Source organism: Centruroides sculpturatus, unplaced genomic scaffold (assembly GCF_000671375.1).
Source record: "Centruroides sculpturatus isolate CEXI.00-Female unplaced genomic scaffold, Cexi_2.0 scaffold389, whole genome shotgun sequence".
NCBI lineage: Eukaryota > Metazoa > Arthropoda > Arachnida > Scorpiones > Buthidae > Centruroides > Centruroides sculpturatus.
In genome coordinates, this window is record NW_019384624.1 from 494,326 (window position 1) to 507,700 (window position 13,375).

The following is a 13,375-nucleotide window of genomic DNA, read 5'->3' on the forward strand; positions in this document are numbered from 1 at the left end:
GTGAGTACTGGGATGACATATGTGTTTATTGCTTTAACTGTGTGTTTTGCATTTAACTGTGTTCTAAGTATAGCGTTTAACCTACTTTGGTATTCTTTAATTAATCGTTGCTTTATTTGTGTATGTTCTGTTAGTTTGGCCTGTTGAAATCCTAAGTACTTGTAGAACTCGCCCTCTTCCATGGATTCAATAACGTCTCCATTTCCAAGTGCAAAATCTTCTTTCTTCAGGATTCCTTTTTCTATGTGAAGTTTTTTGCATTTGTCTAGGCCAAACTCCATTATTATTATTATTATTATAAGCAATTTACATTTTAAATCCTATTTTAAAACTATGTATTTTTAGATTATGTATTTCTATTTATTCATTGCAATGCATGACTAAGTTGTATCACAGTTCTCTCACAATTTGTAATGTCAATTCAAGTCAAGTGAGTTTATATTGTATCTTTTTTCTTGTACTACTGAAGAGGAACTTTAAATTAAAACAGTTTGAAATTCACATACTGTAATTTAATTATCTCTTCTATTAATAATAAAGGACCATCGAAAAGATCAAAGTGACTGTTTCATTTTTTAAATTAAGGTGTCGGATATTTTTAATATCCTTTTCAGATATTTATTTTTAGTTTTATTATAGATTTTTAATTTCTGTACATAGTATTCTTGTAAATTTACCATGTATTTTATTTTATCCTTTGTGTATTCATTATATTGTAGTAATACCCGTGTTTTTTATGTTCCAACCTAAAATACTTTCGTTATTTGTGTCTTTTATGTAATTTTAAAGGGATGTTACATTGTTAATCGAGGAGAGGTACTTCTTGCCTATGGAATTACCTTTAAAATCAGTAAATAAATAAATTATTGAAGTTCTTTTCATAATGAAAGTGTAGTATGAGACTAAAATAAAATGTGTAAATTAAATATTCCTAATTTTTAATTTATATTTTAATGATTTTATCTGGTTTTTATATAGTTCATTTTATCTGTTTTGTCTTCTTTTTGATTACCATAATTATTTTGCTTTATTATTGTTACTATTAAAATTTTCGGTCCTTGTGCTTGTCCTTATACTCTGTCTGAAAACTCAATTATGGTTTAACAGACAAATTGAAATGACAAACATTCCAAAAACATTAATCTTTTTATTTTCTGGCTAGAAAAAATGAGTATTTTGATAAAGTGTTTAGTAAACTAAACATTATTCTAATCTTGTCAATACTGTTATAAACATTGTATAATGTAAAAACTACGATTATTAATTTTTCGTGTTTAATACTGTATATACTATAGCCTTACTAACCCCAGCTATTCTTTGCACAGAGGCTTGCCAGGGCTGTGTTCAGTAATACAGAATGCTAAGTAAGAAATATGATTTGCTTGGAGAGAGGAACAAAGAAGTGTTCCAAGTATCCTTCAACAATGTGCCAAGTTAGCAAGCTAGACTGTCATGTACAAAAATAGTAAATGCCATAATCATCATAATTGTATGATAAAATAAATTACCATAATTATAATCATTTTATGATCCTTATAAAAAAAAAATATATATAGTCCAGCAGAAACAGCCATCTTGAATAGTTCAACAAGACATTGTCACAGTGCTTGGTTGCAAATTTTTAAATCATATTTTTAATTTATTTAATTTAAAATATATGTTCTTCACATGAACTCAGTAGTGGCTTTCCTCTGTATATCATAACTTTCCTTTAACAATAGTGTCATGCCGGTCATCTATCTAACACGTTTTGGGGGAAAATTTTTTAATTGAAATAACGTAACTCCCGGTTTGCACCGGAAGTTTGTATATAGTTAATCGGGGTCTCCTGCCTCAAAGGTTTCTGTATCTGGTTTCATCTTTCATATATCTAATGCTGCTCGAGACGGATGGACGGACGACAGTGGGAATTTATAGGTCTACAACTTTTTCAAATTGTAGTCTAATGATGTCACTAGTAGAAGTTAGCATGGACAAAACAAGCCAACCAAACTAGTTAGAATTTTAGCAGAGGGCGGAATCAAGTAGCAGTTAGAAATGAGTTCAGCATCGTATCATAATTAGACTTAGCAAGAATTCTGCAATGCCAAACATGGCTCAGATTATCAAGAGATTATAAGTCTAAAACCTGCATAACGGTGATAATGTGACCAGTATTAAAGGGTGACACCCTTCAATACTGATTATTTTGGAGATAGGCAGATAAATAATACAACACTGACATACAACAGGAAAGCAGGATGTGTGATATGATAACATTTTCACAAAAATGGAAGTGCACAGATGAGCAGAGGTGAGAAGAATGTCATGTAATTGGGTAAGATGAAAACTCTGAATGAGGTATTTGCAACTCCAGAATCATAGACCCCTGTACGAGCAAAAAAGTCAATGAAACAGACCCGTAAATGCACACTTTCACAAGATATTTGCCTCCAAAGTTCAGTTGGTACTTATCGGTTAGCAGGGTGCCAGTCAATCGATGCGATCTAATTTGCGTGTATTGGGTTGATAACTGGTTCAGAGAAAATTTCCCAAATGGGTGAGTAACTTCAAATGAATCAGTCGTTCACAAATGGTTTGCTGGCTCGCTACGCTTGCGCCTCCCCTCACACGGGGTGCAAGTATTTGCCTCAAGATTATATAACATCAGGTCATATGGGCAGCAAGTACTATGTATGGTAACTAAACTTCCAATTTGGGAAATCCTCTCTGAACCAATTATCAACCTAATTCATTCAAGTTGGATCGCATCAATTGACTGTCACCCTGCTAACCGGAAAGTACCATTCAGTTTTTACCACAAATCAGTATTACTGCTCGTTCCCCATACTCTCCGTCAATCAAGGCTCGTCGTCGCTTGCCTCGACCGACGCCGCACAGCCATGAGAGCAATAGTAAACACCTCGGCACTCACTTGGCAGCAAGTCTGAACATACCCTAAAACCATATACCATCAAGTACTCCACGAACAGTCAAGTGGCCCACGAAGCCGGCATAATCACGCAAGCCAAACAGTTAAATACGACGGTCTTACCAACACAATCCCCAATTGCATGCAGATTTTGAGGTGGAGCCGTATCGCGCTTAGAGGTACGGTTTCTTTGACTTTTTCGGGTACGGTCTACAGTTCCAGTAAGGTTCCAACCATCCCATTCGGAAGCATATATGTACCCATAATCGTGGTCAAATTGGCAAAGACTGTACTGTATATTATTATTATTGAAATTACATGTTAAAGTTTCATATTAAATAGCTAATGTCGAATATTAAATGTTGGTAATGATTTACAGTCGACCCTCCTATAACACTGTTGATTATTCCGTTTTATATGAATTCCATGTTGTACGAGTCACTTAGATTTTACAAATACGTGAGCTGTTCACAGTCCAGCACACGTATTTGTAAAATCTGAGTGACTCGTACAACATGGAATTCATATAAAACGGAATAATCAACAGTGTTATAGCGGGGTCGACTGTATTATAATTTATGAGAATTTAATCACGTGATTTCAATCATTTGATTGTGATTGGTTGCAGTGTACTGTACATTTTAAATTTTTACCTCCATTTTGTTTTATGTGTATGTGATATAATATGAACAGTTCATAGCCCCAATTCATTGACATAAGGCATTATATATCTCAAATTAAATTATACGAGTTTTATATCATTATAAATAACACAAAAAAGAATATTTGATAGAAATAATATCGTCAAAAACATCAACTTACTGTCCAAATAATGTTCCAAATATACAGCCGTCGCCATGATTATTTTACGTCTGCTACAATATTTATATAAAATTAACGACAGGAATATTTATAATTACGTATTAATATTTACATTAGGTGTACGAGTAATAGTATTAATTAATTATACGTTTTTAATTTATCTATAAGAAAATTTAAAATAAAAATAATAATAACATATGTGACAGATGGCGCTTCGGAAGTTAAGCATCCCCGCGTTACTTTATGCAGCGCTCGAGAAACGCTTTACAGCGAACACACCTAAACTGGTTTCTAATTGGCTAATACTGTTCGTGACGTCATTTCGCTACACTGTCGCTGCGTAAAGAAATGCGACCACATAAAACTAGTAAAATCAGTTATTTTAATAATAATAATAAAAAATTTACATTTTCTATCTCTTCGTTTTAATCCTGTACGTTTGCAATACTTTTTTGGGCGGTGTAAATATAAAAATAAAATTTCTAACATTTTTTCGGACAAGAAGGTTAGAGCGTATCAGAATAATATTCAAATCCGGATTGGAAGTTAAAATACGTTAATGATACATTTCGAAAATAAAAGTAAACTTAATTTTTTAATAAAAAGTAATAAAAAGAGAGATCTATAATTGCATAATTGTCAAAAAACGTAAATGAATCGATTTTTTTTAAAAAAATACTAACACACTGAGGCGCCTCTAGCGGCAAACACGCGAAACTCGCACGATAACTGGGGGGAAATTGCGAACTGGAATTAAACGAAAACTATTTAAAATTATTTTAGCACGGATTCAAGCAAATGGAAATCTGATTAATCTATTAATGTATTACCAATATATTAACTCCGAGTGCGCATAATATTAATTCGAAGAAAGAAGAAGAAGAAAAAAAAATTAAATTAATTGAAAAAAAAATCAACTGCGCAAATAAATCACGAACGTTTTTCGTTATTTTCCGTTTCTCCTAGTTGCGATTTCCGCTTTTGCCGTTTGTCCTCGTGGCGCGAATTCTAATTTATAATTTAATATTAATATATATATTACGCTTCTAAATAATAATAATAATTATTATTATTAATTATTAATTATTCAATTTATTTATAAGGAAATTATTAAAAAAATAATAATAATAAGTTTGGTATAATATAATATGGTTGACAGATGGCGCTTCGGAAGGTTAACAGTCACATTCTCCTGAAGTGGATCGAGAGAGGTTGCAGGTCGAGTTACGCTTCATTTCGTAAAATGTCGAAAAGTGCGTTGTTGATCTTGGCAGACGGAGCCGAGGAGATGGAAGCTGTTATTTCTGTTGATGTTATGCGGAGGGGTGGTGTAAGTAGCCTGTCACGTGTGTTGGAGCTTATCTTGCTTGCATCTGTAATGCTCGTACCACCAAACATGTCCTTCGTTTTCTTATTAATTAAGAAGCATGATACAAGTCCCTCGTGTAATAAATGGAAAGATCGACATAATGAGATTAAAAAATGACCAAAAATAAATGATAAGAGAAACATTTAACACGTTGCACATATGGACTTTAAATGCTTATTGATTTTCTAAAGATATGATTCACTCTTTTATGAGTCAAAGATGTGAATTAATTAAAGTGTAAATACCGAGTTTAATATCTAATTATCATGTTTTTGGGTTGCATTTCTCAAAAATTATAGACAAATTCCCATTATTGTCTGTCTACGTTCTTGATCTGGAGAATGGTATTAGATAGACGAAAGTTGAGGCCTTGTACGGAAAGGCCCCAATTACCTATATATGAATTTCCGGTCTAGACCATATGTCGTGATTCCAATTCAAGTTTTTGCCCCAGAATGGAGTTTTATGGGTGACGGCACGACTGTGTTGTCGGGATAAGGACGACATACGGGGTAGGACAGTAATTTGAGGTGGAGAGCATATATTTTAAATTAAATAAATTAAAAATATGATTAAAAATTACGGTCGGACATTGTGACGATGTGTTGCAATAATTTTTGCTCGTCTTTGAACTTTATTTTGGTGTGACTCATTTTGTTTACATTCGTATGCACGATGTGGGATCGAGTGCCCCCAGTGGTGAGCGGATAAAACCACTGATTGCTTGGCTGCGGCTTCGTACCTTACTGATAGGCTGGGCGCGTGGCGTTTAGGTTTACGTGACGTGTTTAGCATCTAAATGAGGCCAGTTTTTCATAGAAAACCTTTTTGGTAGGCACCTCTCCCTTGGGAAATCACCCGAGTATTGTTTTATGTTTTATCGTGTCAAACCAAGTCGAGGATCAAGTGTTAAAGTGAAAAGTTAATCAAAAAGCATTTCTGTTGTAAACTCTGTTAAAAGACTTGTGTTCTTGAAGTGTGAAAAGAGATGAAATGTGAAGAAAGTGTTCTGTTTTGTGAATTTTAAGCATTCACATGTTTAAAATGTTATTCAATTCTATTTGATTAACTTCTAACTCTGATTCTTGATCTTATATATATATTATACTGTATACAGAGATATGTTAATAGTGGAAACTTATGCAAAATTCAAAGGTTTGTATGCTAACAACTGTTTAATGAAACCTTTCATTTCTTTCAGAATTTGCATATAAAAATTATCTGATTATTGAAATTAGAATGATTGTTTTTACATTGATTTTTAACACCCTATATTGGTTTATTTTCTGTAGTTGATTTCTATATAAAATAAACTCGATTCTTGTTTTGAATTGTAGTTTTTGACGTCAGATTGTATAAATAATAAAATGAACACATAAAAGGATATCACACACGAGGTTTACATAAAGAAGGAATAAAATTCTATGACAGAATTATGTAAAGTATGATAAATGATTACTGTTTAAAAATATTTATTGATGGATTATGTGTAGTCTTTGTAACAATGGAAAAAAAAATTCTAATGAATTTTTAGTACTCTAGTAAAGTTACTTTTAGATAATTTGTGTATTTGTAAATATACAGATATGGACCTAAAAGTAACCTCTATTATTCTGACAATTATCTACATTGTAGCAGAGTGGTAAGCTTCTAAAATTCAACTATATATCAGAAATATTTTATAAACTTGTGAGTGATGCATTCAAATAAAAAAAAATGAAAAAAAAATTAATTTATATGCTTCACAGTATGAATTTATATATATATTTGTCAGACAGATTGCATGTTCTTTCAATCTTCTCTCAAATTACAGTATTTGTTCTATTTCATTGTTATTTTATCTAGAGACTTTACGTAATGTTTTTCTACAGCTTCTGAGGACCATCCAGTACTTACGCGTGTAGTTTTTGAGCTGCTGCTGACCTCCTCTCTCCCTATTGTATACAATGATGGCAAACACCACCCCTTGATTACATATAAACAGTTTAGGACCCCTGACATTGAAGAAATTATTTAAAAAACTCTACAGATATTTTCTAACTGATAAGTATATTCACATGAGTGTAAGTAGACTTACAAGAACCAGTTTTTCTGTCACTAATACCATGAAAAAGTCCCCATAGATGATGCCTCGATCCCCCTATTGTGTACAATGAAGTTTTTGTTATTTCCCTCCGACTTAAACTATACATATGAATGATCCTTCATATTGAATATCAATATTTCAGAAATGCTTAAATAAACCTTTATGATTTGTGTATTTAAAGTGTAAATTCTTTCAATTTTATCTTAGATAAAAGTAACTGTTGCTGGTTTGGATGGTTCTCAAGCAGTGAAATGTAGCCGAGATGTAGTGGTTATGCCCGACAAGAGTTTAAATGATGCGTTAAGAGATTCGCCTTACGATGTCATTGTTTTACCGGGTGGATTAAAAGGTTCCGAGAAATTGGCAGAGGTTTTTATCTAAATATCTAATGATTTTAGAATCTATATTTTGACTAAACTTTTGTAAGTTTCATAAATATTTTTGAAACAGAGTAATCAAGTAGGATCTTTATTGAAAGAGCAGCAAGATGCTGGCAGATACATTGCTGCAATTTGTGCAGGTAAAATTACACTACTTTCATAATTATATCAATGAAAATGTATGTATAAGCATCTAAAACAGCAAATGCACTGCTGAGTTATGGCAACTGCAAATTTTATTCTTATAGAAATGTTTCCAGCTTTCTTGAACTATCATGACTTATTTAAAAATACGAAGTGTTACATATTGGAAAATAGAATACAGAGTTGATCAATAACCAGCCAATGATGATAAAATGTATTGAATGCATTTATATTACATGTAAACACCCTGATTATTAGAGAGGTTGCAGCCGACGTTTCCAATGCAAAAACGTGTACGTTGGACGTTCAGCGCCGCCTTCCTGTGAGCCTAGAAGTTTGACAATGGCATTCGGAACATCAGTAGGAACATGTTCGACGTTCCAAACGCTATTGTCAAACTTCTAGGCTCACAGGAAGGCAGTGCTGAACATCCGACATACACATTTTCGCATTCAAAATGTCGGCCGCAACCTCTCTATTGAAAATTTACAACACTGCAAACATTACAAATGAAGATTCTACATACACACTTAGAACACTTGGGTCATCATGCGACCTTATGTCGTGATTTTTATGTCTTTGACGAGCTAAAAACAGCACTGAAAATCAGACAATTTCACTCTAATCAAGAGGTACAGGGTTCCATCTGTACTTGGCTCATATATATATTGGAATTTGTACATACAACAGAATATTTTAAAATGGTAAATGTCAGTGTAAAAAAAAAAATATTTTTGTAATACACTTAATTTGTTAAAATTAGGAAAAGATGAATGTTATATTTCTTAGTAAAAAAGTGGTGAAAATACAAAATTCCGAAAGGAAAATATAATTGTATGTAAACAAATCGTAGAACATAACAAAATCAGTATTAATGTTCCCAATTGTTTTAAACTTTGGGTATTAAAAATAGATTGCATATTAAAAAATTATATTACAAAGTTGATATAGGGAAGTAATTGGGAAGCTTTAAACAGTAACAACTTTTAACTGGAAAAGCATTAAGAAATACAACAAAACTTTTAAACTCCAGCACTTTAAATGAAAAATTTAATCATGCTAATGTTTAAAAAAGTGTTCCAATTTCATTGTATAGCTAAATGATGACAGTTAAGTACAGTTGAAAATGTTAGCATGATTGAAATTTTTCATTTCAAGTGCTGGAATTTAAAGGCTTTGTTTAAAGCTTTAAAAGAGATAACAATCATTTATTTCTAAGTATTTGTTTGAAGATGTTGTTTACATTAAGAAAAATTGTACTTTGTCTTTCATTTAAAATTAATCTAGTAAACTAAATAACTGTAGTATAATTACAAAATTGACCAAAAATGATGATAAAAGAATGAAAAATTTTAAATGTTGAATGAAATGAATTTAAGAGTGATACTTTTATATGAAGATATGCTTTGTAAAAAGAAATTTAGCATCAATTCAAACAATGAAATCACTATATATACATATATATAAAATTATTATCATTTCAGTGTATGTTTTATTCATATGTAATTGAAAAGAAAAATTTTAAAAATATTATTTTGCAGAGTGTTTATTATGTGCATGACTGATTCAAGACCTTCAAATATAAAATATATTTGTTAGTGATATCCTTTAAATTTCTCAGTACAACTTTTATATACAGTATAAGGGATAATTAACTAAAAACTTTTGTCAGCATATATAATCACAGTTGAAAACAAATAGTGATTCAGTAAAACATGACAATAATAATGAGTGAAGAAAGTTGTGTATTTGAAAGACTTTTGAATTACTATTTATTTTTACGCCAGTAAAATGATTTTATAGATATAAATCTAATTAACAATATCAAGATCTAAATTGAAATATGACTATCTCTATTTTGTAAAAAGAATGTCTAATTACATTGTAAATAAAGATATTGTAAATGACACATTTATCATCATTATGACCAAAATTAAGATTTTTTTTCCTCATTTATTATTAAAAATACTATTTCAAAATCTTTTATTAAAAACAAATCCTTTTTCTTCTCAGAAAATTCTTTTTAAGAAATTTTAGGAAAATCAAAGTTAATGAAAATATGATACAAAGATACTTTTCTATTTAATATTAATTGAAAAGCATACAACTTTAAGAATAGATAAAATTTGATAAATTTATGCAGAATTTTACAATTGTTTAATGTTACAAAAAATATAAGACTTACTTCTAACCCAAAACTAAAAATGGTGCGTAACTCGACAGTACGTCTTTCACTAACGTTTTCACTAATATTTTGTGGTGTGTTTTTGATGTGTTTGTTTGTTACAAAAAATAAATTGGAATATGCAATAAGATTTATTTCTTAACAATAATTGTCAATATATATTATTTTACTTTTCTAAGATAAACCAATATAAGGTCTGTTCAAAAAGTATCGGACCTTTGGTCGGTAAAAATAAATTTATTGACTTTGATGTACAAAACCCTAATCCCCTTCAAAGTAGTCTCCTTGGTAATATATACACTTCTCCCAGCGTTCCTGCCATTGCTGGAAACACTGCTGGAACGCATCTTTTGGAATGGCTATCAGCCGCTCCGTCGGATTTTGCACGATGTCTTCTCTCGACTAAATTCGGGTTCCTTTTAGTGGCATTTTCAGCTTGGGAAATAGCCAAANGGTAAATGTCAGTGTAAAAAAAAAAATATTTTTGTATTTCTAAATTTTGTAAATGTTTTATTATTAAATAGCTGATGATAGCTTTAAGAAAGTTGAAATATTTCTTTAATTATAAAATTTTCAGCTGCCTTAATCCAGCAGTGTGTTTGTATGCTTAAAATGTACTGAGTTTTAATGGAGTTCTTTTTATTTTATAGCACCCATAGCTTTGAAGAGCCATGGAATTACTGTTGGAAAGTTGTTAACTTCACATCCTAGTAAAAAAGAAGAGATGAAAGAAGGAGGTAATAGAACAATATTGAATTTAAGTCAGTTCAATTTATGAACATGTGAAATACACAGTATATTTAGCAATGTGTAAAATTTTGTAGGTAATGTCTGCTATTTTTCTTTAAAAAGATCAGACTTTTGAAGTAATTTCTTGCGGAGTGAATAATAGACTTTTCGGGTTGAAGTGTGTCTAGTATTGTCCCACTACAGTCTAGAAGTCAGTTTCACAAACACCTCATGTAGCTTTCTTTATAAATTACCAGATATGAGAAGTTTTGTATTTAAAAAAACATTCTAAGAAGTCTTGTAAATATGAAATATCTAATAGCTGTTATAAGGTAATGTACTGATAAAAGTGGTAGCCAAGTATTTGGCTCTGTTGATAGATAATCAAATTGGTCATTATTTCCGATTGTATCTCTTAAAATACAATACTCACTCCCACATTGACCCTCCATATCTGGACTGATCAAAGGCAACCAAAAATTTTTGAAAATGTTGTACACGTCTCCTAATCTTACATTTCCATACTGCAACGTGTACAGTTTTTAATGTATATTTTTTTTTATTAAAGTTGCCTTAAAGTATGTAGAAGAGCACAATGCATCAACCACCACTGATAGGATAATGATGAGGCACAAATAGCTAACAAAAAGTATACGGGCTGAGCACTCTTGGTGCAAGATCGGAGCTAAAAGTAAATGCACCCAATGTGGAATATAAAATTTTGTTAGTTTCTGGTAACTTCGTAATATTGGAGAGAGATTGTCATATCTTATGAGATGTTCATGAATCAGACACTAGGTAAATAATGATAATATTCTATTATCTCCTTTTCTCTCGATGTCGTCCTTGTACTAAGATAGCTTCTGGTTGAGAAAGTTTCTCTTAAATTTATCACTATGTCATTATCATAGCCTACCTCCCCTAGATTGTTTAGTTTACTGGGCTATTCACACTAGCATTCCTGTTTCATTTTAATCTACGAGAAGACTAATAAGTGGATTGAAACATTTGTGTCCACAAAATTTTACACACTATTAAAGGAGGGTTTGTTTTGTTAAATGTGTATATATATATATATAATGAAATCTGTAAAGTAAATCTTTACAGAATTGAAATGTTCAATTATATTATATCATCATATAATTCAATTCATATTACATCATTATTTAGTATCTTAATTCAATTTCTTGAGTCTCTGCTCCAGTAATATGATTGTGTTTGATATTTTGTTCAAAATAAACATCAGTTTGGTAGAAAATTTCACATTAGAATATGTTTCTTAATTAATAAGCAACAAATTGTGCTTAAGATCATGCTATACAAAATGATCAAACAGAAGTAGAATTCGTGAGAAGCATGCAATGAGTTTGAGATGCCAAGAGCAGGCTGCATTTGTTGCGTAACTGGCTCGTATGTCACCAGGTCTGATTCGCCAAACTCCTTATACTAATCCTCATGAGTTATACTTTTTTGTTTGATTATATATTACTCAATTACTGTACAATATTAATAAATAGAAATAGTTTGAATCATTTACACTTACTATAGCACCCCTATATTCAGGTTTTCCATCAATAGTCTTCATGTTTTGTATGCTAGAAAATACAAATGTACTTTAAAATAACAAAAAAAAAGGGACTTTTTATTATTAAAAACTAAAATTATAATCAACTCATTATAATTTAATCCAGTGTTAAAGCAGAAAATAAATAAATTAACAGAATTTCTAACCGAGTCTTAGCAATATCTACAGGCATTGAAGCTGCCGNTATATATATATATATATATATTTTTTTCTTTTATTTCAGATAAATATAAATACAGTGAAGACAGGGTTGTGGTAGATGGACAGCTGATCACTAGCAGAGGACCAGGAACTGCATTTGAGTTTGCATTGACGATTGTAGAAAAATTAATGGGAAAGGAAAAGGCTAATTCATTGATTACTCCAATGCTGGTTAGAGTGTAAAATATAAGAATTCAATATTTAGTTTGAATATTTGATTATCCAAAAAACTAATAATAATAAAAGAAAACATGCAAAAATATATGAATAAATTTAAAATGTACATTAACTGACTGAAATACTATATTTAGTATAAATATTCAAGAATTTGTAATGGAAAGTTATTTGATAAATTTATTTTCATTCCAGCTATTTTGCTTAGTTTATTAACAGAAATATTAAGATACAAAAAACCGGTACTTTTCTGTTAATGGGATGCCAACCGATATTGTAAGATTAAAGCGCTGAATGAGGAGTTTCGCACCACCTCCAGAATTGTTAACAATTTGCCAGATATTTGCTTCCAAAGATCAGTTTCGAACATGTATCAGTATACTACCTATTTATTCTATGTGCTTTGCATGTAGTTGTGTGCTTTGGTGCTCACTATCACTTGTACCTCAGTGCCTGGGTGGAGTGAACCCCCATACCCCCTAAAACTATATAACGTCAAGTACTCCACAGTCAGTTGCGTGGGCTAAATAGTTAAACACGATAGTCTTAGTGGAGCGACATGAACTACAGTATCGTACGTCGGATTAAAGTTACAACTGGCATCTCATTAGCAGAAAAGAGCCAAAAAAGATACCAATGAGTTGTGTAACTTTTCAAATGGAAAATATAGTGTAGTCGTAAAGTTCCTCCAAAGTGGGCCACACCCATGTGACTCGACCAAGTAGTGATGTCATAACTTTAATACTCTCCAGGAGCAGTCTGCCTGTGACATCATTTGTTTCTGGAAGC

The 13,375-nt window shown here is 31.3% G+C and overlaps 2 protein-coding genes across 3 annotated transcripts in view; one reads left to right on the forward strand and one right to left on the reverse strand.

The window, feature by feature from the left end:
- The window catches only part of LOC111625576 (inhibitor of growth protein 5-like), a 16,356-nt gene extending 12,197 nt beyond the window's left edge, over positions 1-4,159 (reverse strand). The window contains exons 1-2 of one of the 2 annotated variants that reach the window (XM_023368756.1): positions 4,141-4,159; positions 3,734-3,786 (exon numbers count right to left, since the gene is read on the reverse strand). In XM_023368756.1, coding sequence (XP_023224524.1) covers positions 3,734-3,770 — 37 coding nt within the window. In that variant the 5' untranslated portion in view covers positions 3,771-3,786; positions 4,141-4,159. Of the gene's footprint in view, positions 1-3,733; positions 3,878-4,140 lie in introns of those variants that run through there. The other variant, XM_023368755.1, reaches the window with a different exon arrangement.
- A 718-nt stretch (positions 4,160-4,877) lies between these two features.
- On the forward strand, positions 4,878-12,701 carry LOC111625578 (protein/nucleic acid deglycase DJ-1-like). The gene is made up of 5 exons (XM_023368758.1): positions 4,878-5,063; positions 7,396-7,557; positions 7,639-7,708; positions 10,548-10,634; positions 12,435-12,701. The coding sequence occupies exons 1-5, from the start codon at positions 4,893-4,895 to the stop codon at positions 12,593-12,595; spliced, it is 651 nt and encodes a 216-aa protein (XP_023224526.1). The 5' UTR covers positions 4,878-4,892; the 3' UTR covers positions 12,596-12,701.
- Positions 12,702-13,375: the final 674 nt, after the last annotated feature.

What these genes read in the sequence shown, in the direction of transcription:
- LOC111625578 (XM_023368758.1), top strand. Translation starts at nt 4,893, where the DNA reads ATGGCGCTTCGGAAGGTTAACAGTCACATTCTCCTGAAGTGGATCGAG. An exon ending in ATGTTATGCGGAGGGGTGGT is followed by an intron (nt 5,064 to 7,395) that starts GTAAGTAGCCTG and finishes ATTTTATCTTAG; the next exon opens with ATAAAAGTAACTGTTGCTGG. An exon ending in GTTCCGAGAAATTGGCAGAG is followed by an intron (nt 7,558 to 7,638) that starts GTTTTTATCTAA and finishes TTTTTGAAACAG; the next exon opens with AGTAATCAAGTAGGATCTTT.